The sequence below is a fragment of the Felis catus genome, chromosome E1 (assembly GCF_018350175.1).
Source record: "Felis catus isolate Fca126 chromosome E1, F.catus_Fca126_mat1.0, whole genome shotgun sequence".
NCBI lineage: Eukaryota > Metazoa > Chordata > Mammalia > Carnivora > Felidae > Felis > Felis catus.
The window spans coordinates 60,330,225-60,346,982 of record NC_058381.1 but is presented as its reverse complement, the minus strand read 5'-3'; the positions used below and the strand labels follow the sequence as shown (position 1 = coordinate 60,346,982).

At 66.8% G+C, this 16,758-nt stretch overlaps 1 protein-coding gene across 3 annotated transcripts in view; it reads right to left on the bottom strand.

The window, feature by feature from the left end:
- The window catches only part of BAHCC1 (BAH domain and coiled-coil containing 1), a 64,163-nt gene that overhangs the window by 24,314 nt on the left and 23,091 nt on the right, over nt 1–16,758 (bottom strand). For all 3 annotated transcript variants that reach the window (XM_045044166.1, XM_045044167.1, XM_045044168.1), the window contains 2 exons: nt 12,505–12,684; nt 2,444–2,566 (listed from right to left, as the gene is read on the bottom strand). In XM_045044166.1, the coding sequence (XP_044900101.1) occupies nt 2,444–2,566; nt 12,505–12,684 (303 nt within the window). The remainder of the gene's footprint in view (nt 1–2,443; nt 2,567–12,504; nt 12,685–16,758) is intronic.

The following is a 16,758-nucleotide window of genomic DNA, read 5'->3' as shown; positions in this document are numbered from 1 at the left end:
TGAGGCCAAGTCTGAGGATGGGCTGGGGGCGGAGGACCCCGCTCGCCTACCCCCTGAACACCCTGGCAGGCCCCCAGCTCCTCTCTGCATGTTAACTGTGGGCACCTCAGGCCGGGGGATCCGGGGATGCTTTGAAGGGAGAAGAGGAAGTGATCGCAGCTGGCAGCCCCCACAGCTCTGGGCCCATGGAGGCTGGTGGTGGGTGGGTGGGCAGTAGGGGGCAGTGTACCCCCAGCTCCCTGGGCCGGGCCGTGGCCTGCTGTCCAGCCTGGGGCCACGCTCTCTATGTGGGTCCCAGGCTGGCCCCGGGGTCGCCCGCTGCTCCCAAAGCTGGGCTCCTGTCTCTGTGGACCTGGGGTACCCCGAGGGGGCAGACAAGGGGGAACAAAGAAACATTTGGAACTTGTAAAACTGTCCTCATGCACATAAGTTCCTTGTCAATTTCCTGCTAATTAAAACTGGCAGGGAGGGGGGCAGGGGGCGGGGCGCCGGGGAAGAGTAGCCTGGGTGAAACCTAATTAGCTTGATTTCCGAAACCAAAACGTTCTTGGGTGGGGCTCCACCACAGCACTGAAAGCCGAGAGGCCACGAGCGCCCCATTACTGCAAGGGCAGTTCTGGGCTCGGGGTCACCGGGTCGGGCTGTCGCCCCTGACAAATGCTGTCAAACGGCTGCACGCGTGGGAGTCTGGGGGACCCCGCCTGGGGCCGGTGGGGGCTGTCCTCTGGCTGGGTAGCGGAGCACCTGGCCCCACATGCGGGAAACTTGGTTTCCGGGGAGCATCCCTCAACTACCCATCTCCTGGGGCAGGGGGTGGCGGGCTTTCCTGGCCCTGGCACAGGCCGACCCTTGTCCGAATCAATCCCAGCCAGCCCATCCTTGGCTGGGTCAAGGCCAAAGCTTTCCGGACCTCAGCTGCCCCGCCCGGCCCAAAGGCACAAGACACAGCAATGTCCGGGAGTGGGAAGCTTGTTGGGAGAAAGGACTGGGGCAGGGCTAGGAGGACATGAGCACTGGCCATAGGCTCCACCCCAAAACTGCCTCACTGGGGGTCACCTTGCTGGGGGCCTCCCTTCCTTCCCTGAGGCCCCCTTCAGCACACTCTGATTGAACTGCTAGGCCCTGAAGCCCAGCCCGGTGTCCTGTCCATCAGCCAGACCCTGCTGGGTGCTTTGTGGTCCCCTCCTCCGCCTCCACTGAGGGCCCCAGGCTTGGGGCTCCTTGGGATCCCCGGAGCTGTGTGTGTCCTCACCCAGGTTGGCCCCTCTCCCTGGGCTGGCTCAACCTGTCCCCCACCATGTGTGTCCAGCCACCTCCTGGATACCCCTGGGAAAGTCCCTCTGTGTGGAAGACGAACTCACCCCTCCCCTCTGAACTGCTCCCCCGCAGATGCACCCCTCCCACAGCCTGGCCATGAATGGGGGTCACCTAGGACTTCTTGACCTGCATGTCCCCTCCACATCCCCAGTGGGACCCCATGACCCAATTCAAGTCCATATCACTTGTCATCTGAAACATGGTAAGGAACCCAACAGCCTCCCTGCCCATCTACTGGCACGACCCCAGAGAAACCTTCCTAAAATGCAAATGAGATGTGATCCCATCCAGGAAAAATCTAGGAGACAGGGCACTGAGGGCCCCAGCCCCTCCCCCGGTGGCCACATCTCCTGTGGGCTCCCCGATGGGATCCATGACCTTGAGGTTGGGCTTTTGCATGAGAGTGCGTGTGCACGCCCGAGAGGGCACGCATGCACGTACACACGTGTGCATGTACACCCTCCCCACAGTCTCGTCAGCCCTGCCTTCTCATCAGCAAAGCCCTGACCTCGGTGTCCCCTCTCCAGAGACACCTCCTGGGGGCCCCCTCCTGCCGATAGAATAAGAGCCCCTCCTCTGCCTGCTGGGGCACACTGATGCCCCAACACAGCCTGCAGCCTCTGTCTGACCTGAGGCCCTGGTGTGCAGCTTGGGTGAGGCAGGAAGTGCAGGCTTCTGGGGGCTTCCTCCCCCCCACCCCCGCCTGATGGCATCCTCCCCCCCTGAGCTGCCCAGGGCGGTGGGGATCGGGAAATCGTGTGTGCAGGTCAAGGCTAGGTGCCGAGGGGCTAGGCACCACCCCTTAGGGGCTTCGGTCGTTTGGGAATCTTCCACCGGAGCCGGAGACGTCCAGACAGCATGGCTGTGTCTTCAGGGTGTGCACCTAACCCCAGCACATGACCTGCCTCTTGGCCATGGTCCTGAGACTTTAAATCCTCCGGGAGCCTGAGAAGCAGGCTCCCTGTCCTCGGTCCCTACCCCGCCGTGGCCTGAGACCCGGAGAGGAGGGTCTGCCCAGGCTGGCCGTCTTCACCTGGTACCCCAGAAGCCCCCAGCCCCGCCCGGCCCCGCCCTCCCGGAGGCCCTGCGCCCCAGACCCCCAGTGAGGCCCCAAGCCAGCACTTGCCTTTTTGGGTTCCATAGAAACGATGTTGCCCATAGAGAACATTGCTGTTTCCATGGTGATCCAAGTGGCTCATGGGTAGGAAGGTGGATGCCAGACTCCCCGAAAATCTGGGGTACCCTGGAGCTGGAGGAGCAAGGACACTGGCTGCAGAGGCACCCCCGAGGCCCCGGCCCGCATGCGCCCTGACCCCAGGGAGGGGAGAAGCGGTGGGCGGCCCGCGAGCGGCGCCCCGCAGAGCCTGGTATACAGCCCGCCGGTGGGAAATCAACCCATCAATACATCATATTAACTCTGACTCGACTAACACCATCCCTCTGGTGCGGCACAAATTGAATTGCTGATGGGCTGGGAGAGAGGAAGATGGGAGAGGGCGCCTGCGGTCCCTCCCCCAGTAGCACACGGCGGGAGCTCTGAGGCAGGGCAACAAAAGCTCCTCTCGGAGAGGCATCTTGGGAGGACGGGGCCGCAGCGGACACACATGCTGGACGGAGGCCCTTGCTGCACAGGCCGAACTGCCAGCCAGGGCAGCCAGGGCCAGGTGCCACCTCGGCCCACGCCATCCAACGGGCACCTAAGTGCTCGGGCAGCCTGCACCCTGGGGCTGGCGCCGTCGGGGGGTGCCGACTCGCATTTTGCTGGGACTGCCAGCATGGCGGGTTCTCCAGCGGCCCGGCCTCCACTCTGAGATCTACAGAGGGAGCTGGCCCCCAGCCCTGACACCCCTCCTGGGGTCTGAGTCATGCCAGGCAGGCCCTTCTCCGTCCCTCTGGGGCCTAAACCGTCCTTGGGGCCTGGCCCTACCCAGCACAGGAACGCCAGCCATACCCTGGAGCTGGCCCCACCTGTTGGCCTTGAACCTTGGGGGCTCCTGCCACCTGGGATGCACACCCTGTCCCCAGAAGGGACGAGGACAGACAGGCATAAGCACAGCCTGGGGGAGCTGTGTCTGCTGGATGTCCAGGGCCACCAGCCACCCTGACTGGGGCTCCTCACTGCTGGTCCTTCCCCCTCGTGGCCCAGCAGGGAGGGACGGGGGTGGGGGCCCACAGCTGGGGCAGGCAGGAAGACAGTCTTACTCTAAGACTCCTGCTTGGAGGTGACGCTCTGAACGTGCTCTGTAGGAGTTTCTCTCACCCCATGGTTGTCCCAGGAGCAATCAGCTCCCAGGAGCACCTTCCCACCCTTCAAGGTGGCCTTGGCTGTGAGGAGGGAACAGCCATCCAGGGTCTTCCCCGGGGAGCAGCGGCCACAGGGACAAGGAGGAGCTCGAGTGGGGCCCTGCGGACAGCAGTCCTGGGCGGGGAGGGCAGGCTGGCCCCCCAGGCTGGTGTGTGTGGCCTGTCGCCCTTGATAAAAGGGAGCCGTGAGCCCCATGCCTGGGGAACGGGCACCAGCACCCCTCCTAGTATCACAGTGGAGTCCGGACGAGTCCCGGGGCAGAGAGCCCCATTTCATCCTGCCCATTAACTGCTTCCCTGAGTCCATTTACGACAGAAGCCCTCTGCTGTTCGAGTGGAACGTTCTTTGTAACAGCTGGTGGCTGAGCACCCCACGGAGTATCTTCTGGGAAACACCTTTCCAGAAGGGGCGGTGCCAGAACCACGGGACAGGCCTCCAGTCCCCCGCGTCCTCAGAGGGCCTGGGGCTGGTCTGCCTGGATACAGAGGCCGCAGAGGCGGAGGGTGGAGTGTGGAGGCCGGCGTGGGGGCTCTATCTCAGTGCCGGGGGCGGCGGTGGAGGCAGCAAGGGTCAGCCCTGGAGCCCACCGTGAGCACTAGGGGCCCCGGGAGCCCCCTGGCAGACGTGAGGCTGGGGGCAGGGCGGGGGGTGCGCTGTGCCACCGTGGATCAGGCTGCCTAGCTCAGCTCAGAGGTGAATGCAGCCGCAGGGGCAGAGCTTGGAATGGAAAGTGGTCAGCACCAAATGGGGGCCGTCTGGGATCCCCCAGCCCGAATGGGGTGGCCTGCACCCTGATCCCAGCGGGCTCGGTCCCTCAGACCCAGATGGTGCAGTTTGGTTCAGAGGTGGAGCTGTGGAACCCTGTCCCCAAGGGACGTTCCCGGCAGCCCCATCTGGAGGCCGGAGAAGTCCCTGGATGGCTCTCTGCTTAGGGCTCACGTCCCCAGGCACATGTGAGGGCTCGGGAAAGGTGCCAGCCACCGCCCCGGCCTGTCCCCTCCTAGCCCCCTCCTGCCTGGCCAACTGGCCTAGTTTGTGTGGGGAGACGCATCTGGAACAGCTGTTCCCTAGATTAAACTCAGCTCCTGGGAGACTTGACAAAAGCTGAGAGCCGGACGGGCCGGGAGCAGCCGGGGGCGGCGGGCGGGGGGCCGGGGCCTGTGTGTGCCGCGCGGGCGGGGGCCGGGGTGGTAAGCCACCGCAGCTGTCCCCTTTTAATTGGCCGCTGTTAAATGTTTTACGGGGCCTCGTTTTGGTAAACAGAAGTCTGTAAATTCCTCCTTCCCAGAACCCGTTTCCCGGGCGTGGACACCCCCGCCCCCCCGTGACCCCTCGGGAGGTCTAGGCCTGCCGCCCACCCGTGGCGTCCGCTGGCTGAGCGGGGAGCCCCTCCCTGCGGCGCCCTGGGTCGGAGGCGGGGTGTTCGGTGTTAGGGTGCCTGTCCGAGCCCGTCTCCTTTTGAGCGGAGCTGGTGGCAGTCCAGGCCAGGGAGCAGGGGACTCCCTCCCACCTCCAGCTGCCTGAGGCCCTGCCCTCGGGGATCCCACAGGGAGATTCGAGCTGTGGGGAGGAAGTTGGGGGAGAGGGAAAAAGCAGCAGAAGGGGCATGGGTGGGGGGACTAGACGGGGACGTGGAGGGGGCCTCCCAGCCAAGCATAGAAAGGTCCCTTTCTTTTCGCCGAGATCATCCTCTCTGAACTGAAGAAAATAAAGCTGATTTTACAAACCACAGCAGCTGTCATGAGAAGGCATGAGGCAGGGCCACGGTGGGTCCTTGACGGGGCCGCGGCAGAGGGCGGGGGCTGTGGTTCTCAGGACGGCTCGGGGTGCAGGGAGAGGGGCAGGGGCTGGATGCCCAGGAGCCCAGGAGCCCACATTCCTGCAGGGAATATGGTGGCCCAGGACCCCGTTCCAGACCCTCGTAATCCTTGAGGTGGGAGCTAATTGACAGGTGGCAAATCTGTTAAGCAACGGCCCACGGTGGGGAGCCGGGCCCCAGGTCTGTCCCTTCCAGGCCCTGGAGGCTCTTGATGGAGCTCTGGGGAGGGGTCCCGGGCCTCAGTGGATGTCTCACCAATGACACCGTCGACCCTGCCCGCTGCTGTGAGTTGCCAGGACACTCAACCCCACGACATAAGTGAAAATGGGGGACCCTAGAGGGTCAAGGCCATCACCCGATGGGTGTGATGAAATGGGCATCCTGCCCGCTGGGGACTGCTCTTGGGTCTCTCGGGAGGCCGGAGGGCAGGCATGCTCCCGGCCAGGTCTGGGGCGGGGGGGCCGCGGTGTGCGGCCAGCCAACCAGAGGACAAGGGCTCTCTGGCGGGGAGGCCAGGGAGCCCCAGCCCAGGCCCACAGAGCTCCACACAGAGGCAGCATGCTCAGCAGACTCTGGGAGGCTCCAACCACCTTCACCCCGCCAACGTCCTGCCCGGCTCTCAGGACAAGATCCTTCGACAACAGACGCCCATGTGCCCCGGGCCACTGTTGTCTCCCTGGAGGGTGACTCCCTCCCCTATCCTGAGGCTCCAATTGCTGGAAAGTTCTCACCGGCCATCGAGCCTCAGGTTGTAGCTGCCAGCTGATCCCAGCATCAGCTCCCAAGGGCAGCTCCCCACAACACGACCACTAGGCCCAACTGGCCACGCGGGGCGGGCTCCCAGCAGCTCAACTGCCCATCTGACCAATCAGAGCCCATCTCCTCTGGGTCAGGCCCTCTCTGGGGATCAGCAGGGGTAAGTTCCCCCAGATGGAGCCCAGCAGCCCCCCCCCTCCCCCTGCCAGCCCTGAAGGATCCCACACTTATTTCACCCACGATGACCTCCACAGAGACACCCAGGGACACGGCTGGGCAAATGGCCCCTGCTCCTGGGGCCCTGACGCACTGCTATCATTTAGGATTCTGCCACAGGTACCAGGCTAGGGGTCATGGCCCAATGCCCGACACTGACTGGACGCCGGCTCCCTCCCACGAGACGCCCCTTTCACTCAGGACGTCAGCGGGTTTCCATTGTGGCGTCAAGTCTACCAGATGATCGGGACAGGCCAGAACTGGGTTAAGAAGGATTCTGAGGCTGCACCTACAGGCGGCTCGAGTGCGGCGATCGGCTAATCATGTCTGCCCGGGGAGGAGCGCTAACCTTGCCACAGCCCCTCCCCTGGTCCTCCCTGCTTCTGTCCACAGGCCCCCTCACGCCTGGTGGCCAGACCTCTGGGTGTCCCTCTGGACTTTGGGACGACCTGCCCTGCGTGAGACCCCTTCTCTGGGAGGGGGCGGGCTTTGGAAGCTCCGCCCTCGGGGAGTGCCCCTGCCTCAGCCTTCCTTAGCTGGGCGGCCAAGGGCAGTCTCGTGTGGATTCCTCTTCCATCCCACCTGTCGAGTTTCCAGTTCAGGCGCTCCCCGCATACTCACTGCCCCCCGCGGCCCAAGGCGCAGGGCCTGGCAGCCTCGGTCTCTTCCCAGGCTCCGAGGAGCAGTAGGTGTTGGGGGAAGGGGCCAGGCTCCTGCAGGCGTCTCTGGAGCACAGGCGGCGGGCAGCCTGCCCAGGATCCGGGTGGCCTGTGGACAGTCCCGGGCTCCTGACACGTGCTCCCAGGGAGGAGGGAGGCTCAGGCAGCACAGCTTAGGGGAGAGCCCTCGGAAGGAGGGGAGGCCTGGGAGGGTTGGGGCCCCAGATCGCTGCAGGCCTCCAGGCGGGAAAGACAACAGCCCCTCAGAGCTAGGAGCTGGGGGCGGACCGGCGTCACCCCCAAAACCTTCGCTGACATCCCACCACGCAACTGGCTGCCCGGGAAATGCAGGGGGGCTGCCGCCTGCCCTGCCCAGACCTCTTGGCCCAGGCTCTGCACCCTGCCCTCCGGAGGGCTCCAAGCCCCCTGGGTGGGGCGTCCCGGCCACACTCAGGTCATTGCACCTGGGGGATCCTGGCTGCTCGGACCCGTACAGTCATGCTGCAGACAGGCCATGTGCCCAGGCAGCGACAAGGGGCCTCCCCCTCGCCCAGCCAGTGCTGCCCCCACACACGCGCCCACTGCAAACGGCGGCCCCCGGCCCAGCAGCGGACGGCTGCCGCGGGGAACAGGCCAGACAGAGCGCTGGGTCTGAAGGGTGAGGGCGGTTTGCAGATGGGGAAACTGAGGCTCAGAGGTGCGCTGGCTCTCCCAGCCTCTCGGGCGCTGTGGACTTAAGGCCGATGCAGCTCTTGAGCAGTGATGATGACCCTTACGAGGGGCAGAGGCCTTAGGCTTGGTCCAGCGCGGTGCTGCCCCGCCCACGGCTGCCTGGGCAGGGGCCCACGAGGCAGGCGCCCCCGGCCGGGGTCCCAGAGCAGCCTCTACGCCAAGAGCCTGGCTGACCAGCAGGAGCTGGAAACGGGGAACATCTACTCCCAACACAAGGAAGGCAGAGGGAGACAGGCTTCAGAGGGCAGCCAAGAGAGAGGACCAGACGGCCCCCGGTCAGACTCTCTGGACTCAAAACCCACCACACAGCTGCCCGAACCTGTTTCCTCCCCTATAAAATGGGTGAACAACCGCCCCCCATATCGCGGGGTTGCTCGTTGAAGTTAACGAGGCAGGTACCATCCCTGGGCCAGCAGCAGGACAAAGCATCATTTTCCTGAGCACCACAGGCGTGCTACCTGGCCTGACCTAGAGCTAGGGATTGGCCCTGGCATCCCTACCTCAGGGCCACCTGTGGCTGCAAGAACCAAGCCAGGGCTAGGCAGGCTGGCCCAGTACAGTGAGCCCGCCGGGGACTAGCCTCACAGGGATCAGGTGGGACCCGTGCCCTCAGCAACCAGTTGCTATATGAAGAGCCACATGAAGGAAACAGCGGTGAGCTGGGGCCACGGAGGAGACCTGCCAGGGCATGAGGGCGTGGGGAGGGGTGAGAGAAGGCCGGCCACAAAAGCCCCATGAAGGCTCTGGAGGGGTCAGAGGTCCACAAGAGACGGACCTCCCTCTGGCCGGATATGGCCTATCCGGCGGGGCAGCCCTGATTTCTGTGTTGGGATCTGGGGAGTTCGGGCCCCTCCCCACACTCTGTCCTCAGATCTCAGAGCAGCCGGCCGCCCCCACTTGCCTCCTCCTTCCGTCCAGCATGGGCAGGACTCAGGGAGGCAGCCTCGGGGCCACCGTACCCAGCCCAGGACGGGGTGCGCTAGGAGGGCGACCATCGGTGGTTCTGTGGGGGCAGAATCAGAGGCAATTTTAGCCATCGAGGAAACTGAGGCCAGGAGAGGAAGAAGGAGCCGACGGGGCCTGGGGGAAGGGGCTGGGGTCCAGGGCAGAGACCTACATCAGAGAGCCCCTCTAGACGGCTCTGGGAAATGAAGCTTCCGCAGCCAGGACGGCCTCTGAGGTCACACGGAGGTGGTGGATGCCAGGTGACACCTGTGTCCCTCACACAGACATGACCCCAGGCTTCTGCTCCCTCCCAGAAGTCCCCATGAGGTCTCAGAGGGGACAGAGGGGGCAGAGGGGAGGCCGGGGGCCGGGAGCAGTGGGGAACATCCAACCACACTTTGGTGTGGTCCCCAGCGCTCCTGGAGGCCGGCCCAGCCCTGGATGGAGAAGTAGGGCCTCGGATAAAGAGGCCAGCGGGGCCCACAGCCGGCGATGGCACGCGTCCCGCTGCCACCCAAGGCTCCCCTCCAGGTGGCACAAGAGACCACAAGTAGCGGGGCTGTGGTGCACAGCAGCCAGGGGGCCCCACCCCTCCCCAGCGGAGCCCCCAGGAACAGAATCTCCTTTCACCGGCCCTGTGGGTGGTCCCAGCCAGGCAGCTGGGGGCGGGGTGGGGACAGGGGGGCCGGACTCCATGACAATGGGACCAGCTGTGCTGTGCCCCCGCCCCTGCCCCAACCCCCCCAGGGCAGGCGGGCTGGACACTAGCTCACCCCTGCCCTGGGGCCAGCTCCGACGCCCACTCCCACCCTAAGCCTCGGTGGGGAATGTCCAGTCTCTGGCAGGACCCCTCACTTGGGTGAGCCTGGAGCGGGGAGCAGGAGGCCTGGGGGCTGGGCAGACAGGCTCTGCCTCCGGCCAGATGTTCCGGGGCGGCTCCTCCAGCTCCAGGGTGCCTCCCCTGCACCCCAGCTGCTCGGCCAGGGAAGCGGAAGCCTGGGCCCCTGTCCTGGCGGCTGCCCCCCCAGATGGCAAGCTAGGTCCACCGGTGGGAGGGTGGGGAGTCCTGCCTGGAGTTGGGGGGGGCACGTGGGCCCATCTCCCCTGACCCGGCCCCCACTTACTGCCGGGGCCTGGCCTGCTGCCCTCCTTAAGATAGAGCCATTTCAGAGGCCCCGCCCCGGCCACCCCAGGTAAGGGAGGGGGTGGGGAGCAGGTTCTGCTGGGCACCTGCCGCCCTGTGGTGGGAGGAAGCAGGACGCGGGGGAGGCCAGACCTCTGAGCGGCCCGCCCAGGCAGCCCACCATGCCTGCCGGCCCCCACGCTCCGGCCGTGTCGCGTGCCCCCCGCCCGCCTCACCCCCCTTCTCTCCGAACACACACGGCAGAGAAACAGGCCCCTGCACGCGGGGAGCCAGCTGGCACCCAGTCAAACTAGCAGCCAGGCACGCTGCCAGGGCAGGCAGCCAGCAAACGCTGCCACTCGCTCCGGCCCCGCCCGCCCGCCCGCCCGCCGGCCTTTACGCTCCAAGCTCACAGCGAGGCAGCCGGCACCACGTGGCCTGTCGGGGAGCGAGGCTACAGCAGGCAGACAGGCGGAGGGCGGAGGGCAGGGAACCCCCGCAGGAAGGAGATCCCGAGGCGGGGCGGCTTCACGGAGGGCAGAGAGAAGGAGGTGGCGAGGGGGTAAACTGAGGCACGGTCGCCAGGACATAGAGATCCCGGCTACCGCCAGGTGGGACCTGGCAGGTCGGGGGTGCCCTCCCCCTCAGGGCTCCTGCCTCTCCCGAGGCTCCTCTTCGGCCTCGGGTGGGCCCTGCTCCCTGCAAGTCCTGTGCTCAGGGGGCTGGTCGGGGGGGCTAAGAGCCACACCCTGTCTCCCTTTGTCTTTGGCCACCTGCGCTTGTCCACTAAGCCCATCGGCCCGGCAGGCACGCCCTCGCCCACTAGGCTGTGGGCATGTCCAGCCTGAGGAGGTCCAGGTGGATGGACACATGACTTGGAGTCCTGGGGCAATCCAGGGCTGGTCTGAGCGGGAGCAACGACCCTCTTCTTGCTCAGGCTGCCCCTGCCTCAAAGAAGGTTCTACGGGATGCAGGACAGGGTGGAGGCAGGCAGGAGGCCCGCACGGGCCCCCCCACCCGGCCAGCGGACTCCCCTGGGGCTGCAGCTAAGGGCGGTGGGGAGCCCCGAAGGCCAAAAGCCACGCCGCCAATGTAGCCGTTGGCTCAGGGGAAGCGAGTGGCGGGAGGCCGTTGAGGACGCCGTCTGCAGGCTGCCTCCCACCCCGCCCTCCCCGCAGCCCCCAGAGGGGCAGGACAGGGACACCTTCTCCCTGGGCCCCAGGGCAGGTGGCACTGCCCACAAACCGCCCTCCGCGCTGCTGAGGTCCCCAAGGGCGGGCCGGAGGGGAAACTAAGTCAGCCAGCCCGGGTGTGCCCATGCACCTGTGGCGGGGCCAGGGTGGGGCCGTGGCCGTTCCTCCGTTACTTCGTTATTTTGAGGTGGTCCCACGTGGCTGCTGCAGCCCCCCACCCCTCCCTCCTACAGACATCCTTCCCAGATGCTCCTGCCAGGGCTGGGAGTTTGCCTGGCGGACAGAGAGGCGGAAGAGCTGCAGGGGCGGGGAGGGGGAGAGGCACTGAGCGCGCGGGGCCACCCACCGCTGCCAGGGAAGCCTCGCCCCAGCGCCCAGCCCCGCCCGCACCAGCGGGTCCCCCCTGGGGAGGCTACTAAGAGTGCGGGGGTGGGAAGCGGGCAGCAGGGGGGTGAGTCTGGGCCGGGGACCCTGCCCCGTCCACCCGGCCTCCCTCCAGCGGGAAGGAGACCTCTCGCTGCTTATCGCCTGCCCAACATGTGCACCCTGCGCAGCGCTTAAAGCCTAGATTATTTTAACAACTGTCCCTCACTTGTCACCTGTCCTGTTTGGAAAACAGCCCCTTTCTTGTTGCACAAAGAGGTTTCTCTGGCTCTCCAGCAGCGCCGGGCGCTAATCTCCCTGCCTGGAACACGGACGGCGGGCGCGGCGTGTGGGTCCGCGCTCTGCAAACGCAACGCTTGCCGCTCAGCAGTCACTGAGTTACGGCGGCGCCGGTGCCAGGAGCGGAGAGCCCTCTGTGCCCGCTGCCAACTGCAATTACCTCTCCGCGTGCCAGCCACCGCCGCCGGGCTTAACCCTTCCCGGGCCGCACGGATACCAGCAGCCACGGGCCCGGGCTGCCGCACACGTCCCAGTGCGAGGGGCTGAACAGACAGCAGGCGGTTGGGAAACCGGAGGGGAGCCCCAGAGTCCCCGAGGGGCCCCCGGGCTGTCCTGCCGGGCGGCCGCAAGGCCTGCGTGCACAGGGCCGCATTCCGAGGGGAGGCCAGGGGCCCGGGAGGGGCTCTGCTCCGGGCGAGGCCCCCGAGGTGGCTGCAGGAGCATGTTGACAGCTCTCCCCCCCCCCCCCACACCTCCCTCCCAGCTGGTACATCTGGAGCCCATACCGCTCTGAGTCTGGGGAGGTGGGCGCAGCCCCAGGCAGAGGGTGCAGCCCGGCCCCGGCCTGCCCAGCTGTGTTCCACATTTCCTTGGCTCCCCCAGAGCCCTCTCGGCCCCACCTCCTTCTCCACCCGCCCCCCCCCCGCCCATCTGCGGTGCACATCTGGCCAGGACCACTGCCTGGTGGGGCCCGCCCCCCGTTTCCAACCAATTACCACCTCCCCTGTGCGTGGGGGCTTCCTCTCCTGGCCCCCGGCCCCTGGCCCCGGACTCACCTTCATGGGAGTGAGAGAACCAGATCTGGGAGGTGGCGGGGTGGGGGCCGCGGTAGGCCTGCTCCGAGGGGGCGGGGGTGGGGCCGCTGGGGTGCGCGGGGGCCGCCGAGCCCAGGCTGCTGGTGAGGAAGCTGCCCATGAACGAGGGCGCCGGAGAATTCCCCATCAGGCGGCTGCTGGCTGTGGACACAGGGGGCGAGGGTGAGTCTGGACCGGGCCAGCCCGCCAAGGAGCCCGTCTCCAGGGGTGACTCTCGAGCCCCAAACCCCCGGGGCTTCTGTCTTCAGAAGCAGGAGAAACGGCCCACTCGGGCTCCCGACAGACACGCTCGGGGTCCCGTGCCCTCCTGCCACTGTTGGCACTTTTGCGACCAGCACCGCCCCCCGCCCCCACCCCGATCAATGGGATGCCGAGTGCCGTGCCCGCGGGCAGCAGGCGGCTGGCTCTGCGGTGGGCCTTCTCCTCAGAGGCCGAGCCCCTGACTCTCCCAGGCCATGGTGGCGGGCAGCTTCGGGGCCCCGCAGCCACCGGCGCACCTGCCAGAGCGCTCTACCCACACCTCCCAGAAAGGCCCAGCATCAGCAGGGGCCCTGCTCCAGCCTCGTGGGCCCCGCAGCCTCTGCCGGCCTTCTGGGCAGCACTGGGGGGACCGGCCCCTCCCCACAGTGGGGTCCTCAGCCTTCTCCCCAGGTCCAACCAACGGACTCATCAGCCCCACCCAGGTGAGAGGGACAGAAGCGGAGGCAGAGGCAGAGACAAGGATGAAGCCAGACCTGCCTTTTGTCAGCCCCCCGGGGCTCTCAGGGTCACACCCTGGCCAGCCTGGCAGGCGGACACACATAGTCATCTGTCCCCCAGGACACTCCGCGCTGGCGCTGACAGCCGGCTCTCCGTGCCCACCTGCACCCCCGCCACTGTGTCCCCTCTCCCTGCCCAAATCCAGTGGCCAAGGCCAGGCTGAGCGCGCCTCCCTGGATTTCCATGGCGACGGCAGCTTGCGCAGGAAGGACGCAGGCGGACACAGACCGCTCTCTGAGGAGCAGCCCCTGGGGGTGGTGGGGGGTTAGGACAGCCCTGCTTGGCCCCCGCCCCGCCATCTCGTCACCCCTGTTCACAGGCAGTGAGCCTGGCTTGGGACCAGCCCAGGGATGGGGAGCAGCGGCCTGGGCGCTCAGCACCCCATCAGGCTGGGTGTAGGGAGGGGCCTGGTGGGGTTCGCAGGCGTTCTCAGGGGGTCCCCGGAGGCTGCAGGCCCTGCCCTAGGTGAGTCAGGGCAGCTGTTTCCCTGCCCGGGAGGCAGGGGGATTTTGTGAATTTGTGATTCCTCATCCAGCCCGGTTTTGGCTCTGGGAGCTTCCCAGACACCGGGTGACTCAGCAGAGAGGAGGCAAGGCCCAGAGCAGGGGAGAGGGAGGGGCTGCCCTGGTGGGGACCCTGGCAGCTTCCCTCCCCTCCAGCGTGTGAACGGGACAGACGGAGGAGTGGGGCCTCTCCTGGGCGCCGGCCACAGAGGCAGGTGTGTGAGTGCGGCCAGGGACTGGAGCACACGCCGACCTCTGTGGTGGGTGTCAGGATGCAGGGAGACCCTGGGAAGACCCAGGGGCAGGGGACGAAGGTGCCCCGGGGGCCAGGGACTTCCCGGACCGCAGGGCTGGGACTGCCATGGGCCGCGGCCAGACCACAGGCGTCCAGCCAGGGGAGGGGACTCTGGGCTGGGAAGGGAAGTGTTGGCCTCCGGGGGCCGCGGGTGGAGGGGCAGGAGTGGGAGGGCGGCCCCTGCTGGGCCCCAGGGACCTGGGGGGGGGGGCATGCCTGGAGGATGAGCAGGCCTTTTCCTGCCTCGCCCAGAGTCTCCCAGGCCTCCCCACCCCCGCACCCTCCCAGGAAGGTCCCTCCCACCCTGCTCCTCCCGGGACACTGGGAAGCAGCCCAGTCCAAAAGCCGGGTCTGGATAATGAATTTCTCCAGGAGCTCAGCCTGAGAAGCCCACACCTTGAGCTCTCCCACACCGCGGGGGCGAAGCGGCGGGCCAGGCTCCAGGCTGGGCAGGAAATGCAGCTCAGGGTCCCACGGGGCCCCCTGACCCTGGGGTCCAGGGAAGCCGAAGCTTCCAGGTGGGTCCCGTGCAGGGTCTCCCGGGCCTGAGGCTCTGGCCTCAGAGGTCTGGCTTCTGCAGACCCCCCCCCCCCCACCACATCCCCAAGGGTCAGCCACCTGGGGCTACAGCGGGTGGGGAGCAGGGCCTGAGGCCCAATACTGGACCTCTAGGCTAAAATCTGGGTTGGGGGTCCCAGGACCTCATGCCCTCCTCCGGACACTGATCCTGGCCTTGGGTGGGGACACTCACGGGTGCTCTGTTCTGACCCTATTCCAGAAGGGGGTCCCACCGCACGGACGCCTAGGAGGGTGGCACCTCAGCTCAGCCGGCCCCTGGTCTTAGCTCTGCAGAGCAGGGGACATACCGGAGACAGGCTACACTTCCCGCCTCGGCCAGAGACCCCAAGCCTGGGGCCCACCTCGCCCCACACCGCCCGTCTCCTGACACAGGGGACCTTCTTGGGGGCCCTCAGAGAGCTGGCTTCTCTGTGTCTAGGGAGGGGACCCCTGCCCCACAGTGCGGGGAACGTAGTGGAAATGCTGAAACACTGTTCCAGCCCAGCCCCCCTCCCCGGCCTGTGGCGGGGCTGCCCCTGCCCACCCTGCTAACTGAGGGGCTGCCCCGCTGGCCTGGTGGCTGACTCAGACATCCACCTGGGGAACCTTCTCCACTCTTTTCCTTTCAGCTGGAAAACAGAAGGGGCTTGCCATGCAGACAGGATGACACAGGGAAGGAAGCAGAGGGCGCTGGAGACCCCATCGCCCCCACACCACAAGTGCTCTTGGGCCCAACAGCGTCACAGAGGCATTGGCCGGCCCCGGCTGCACACACAGACACCCGGTGCCCTGAGCCGCTGTGGGAGACTCCTGCGGGGACCCAGGGGGCCTCTCCCTCCTACAACCCCGGTCTGCAGCGCCGGGTCCCGCCAGGGGCTCCCATTCCCGCCCCCCGCTTCCTGCAGGCCAGTCCCCCCTGCCTGGGCCCTGTGCGGCGGGCTCCACGGTCCTTGCTCTGAACGGCTCGGTCTCTTCCCCACCGTCCTGGCCTAGAGGCGTGGACGCAGCCGAAGGTGCCGCAGGCCTTGCCAGGTGGGCTGCGGGGCCGGGTGGCGGGGAGGGGGCTGATGGCCCCTGGAACCCCCCCCCACCCCCAGCCGGCTCGCATCGTCACCTCCACCTCCAAGGAGTCTGCAGCTGGCAGCGTGCCTGGCCGGCAGGGGCCTGGGGCAGACCTGGCTACCAGCTCCCTAGCCCCTCCCGCCAACCAGTAGCCAGCCCCAGACAGAGCGTGAGCAGAGGCGGCCTGGGCCAGGGCCAGGGCCGGAGCCTCGAGGCCAAGTCTGGCCGGGAACTGGGCTGAAGGCTTCTTTCCTCTTGGCAAGGTCCTTGCCCACGGAGCGCTGCGGTCACCAGCCTGGGAAGGGACGGTGGGAGCCTGAGCAGTAGGGAAGGCCAGAGGGGTTCCTGGTTTGCACGCCCCTGCCCCGGCTGGGAGCTCCAGTCCTCCAGTCCTGGAGCCACTCACACTACCCCTCTCAGACCAGGGGCTCTACAAACCTCGCACTAATTGCTTTCATGCAGTCCCAGACAACGGGCCACCACGGGGCTGACCAAGGAACGGGGCATCGTTAGTCTGGACCCCGGGGTCCCCAGTGCCTCAGCTGAGGTCCGAATGAGGCCTATCCATTCTGAGGCTGCCCCGTCCAGTAGGAGCGGTCATGGTGGCCACTGCCCTGAGATTCTGTCAGCTCCCGTCACAGATACGTCCCACGTTCACGATAACCTCGGGGAAGGGGCCCGAAGCTGTGTGACGTTTCAGCAGGGCCAGAGGCGAGCCGCCGTGTACTGAGCGTCATGCATGGCCCGCCGTGCCGCCAGCCCAGGCCAGACACGGGGCTCTAGTCCCGGCTGTAGCACCGCCTTCGCTCTGCCTAGTGCCCCACGGAGGCCTGGCCTGGGCGCCCGGCTGGCTGAGAAAACCGCTCCGGAAGCCAGCATGCCCGGGAGGCCTGGTTGACACCCTCTGGCGGCCTAGGTCCTCGGGCACGGCCCCGACCCCGACCCCGGAGCCCCATCTGACCCCACACCCCGAGGCCCAGACGACCCGGCCCCTCGCAGCTGCCCCAGCTGGAATGCCCCGGACACCCCAGGAACCTC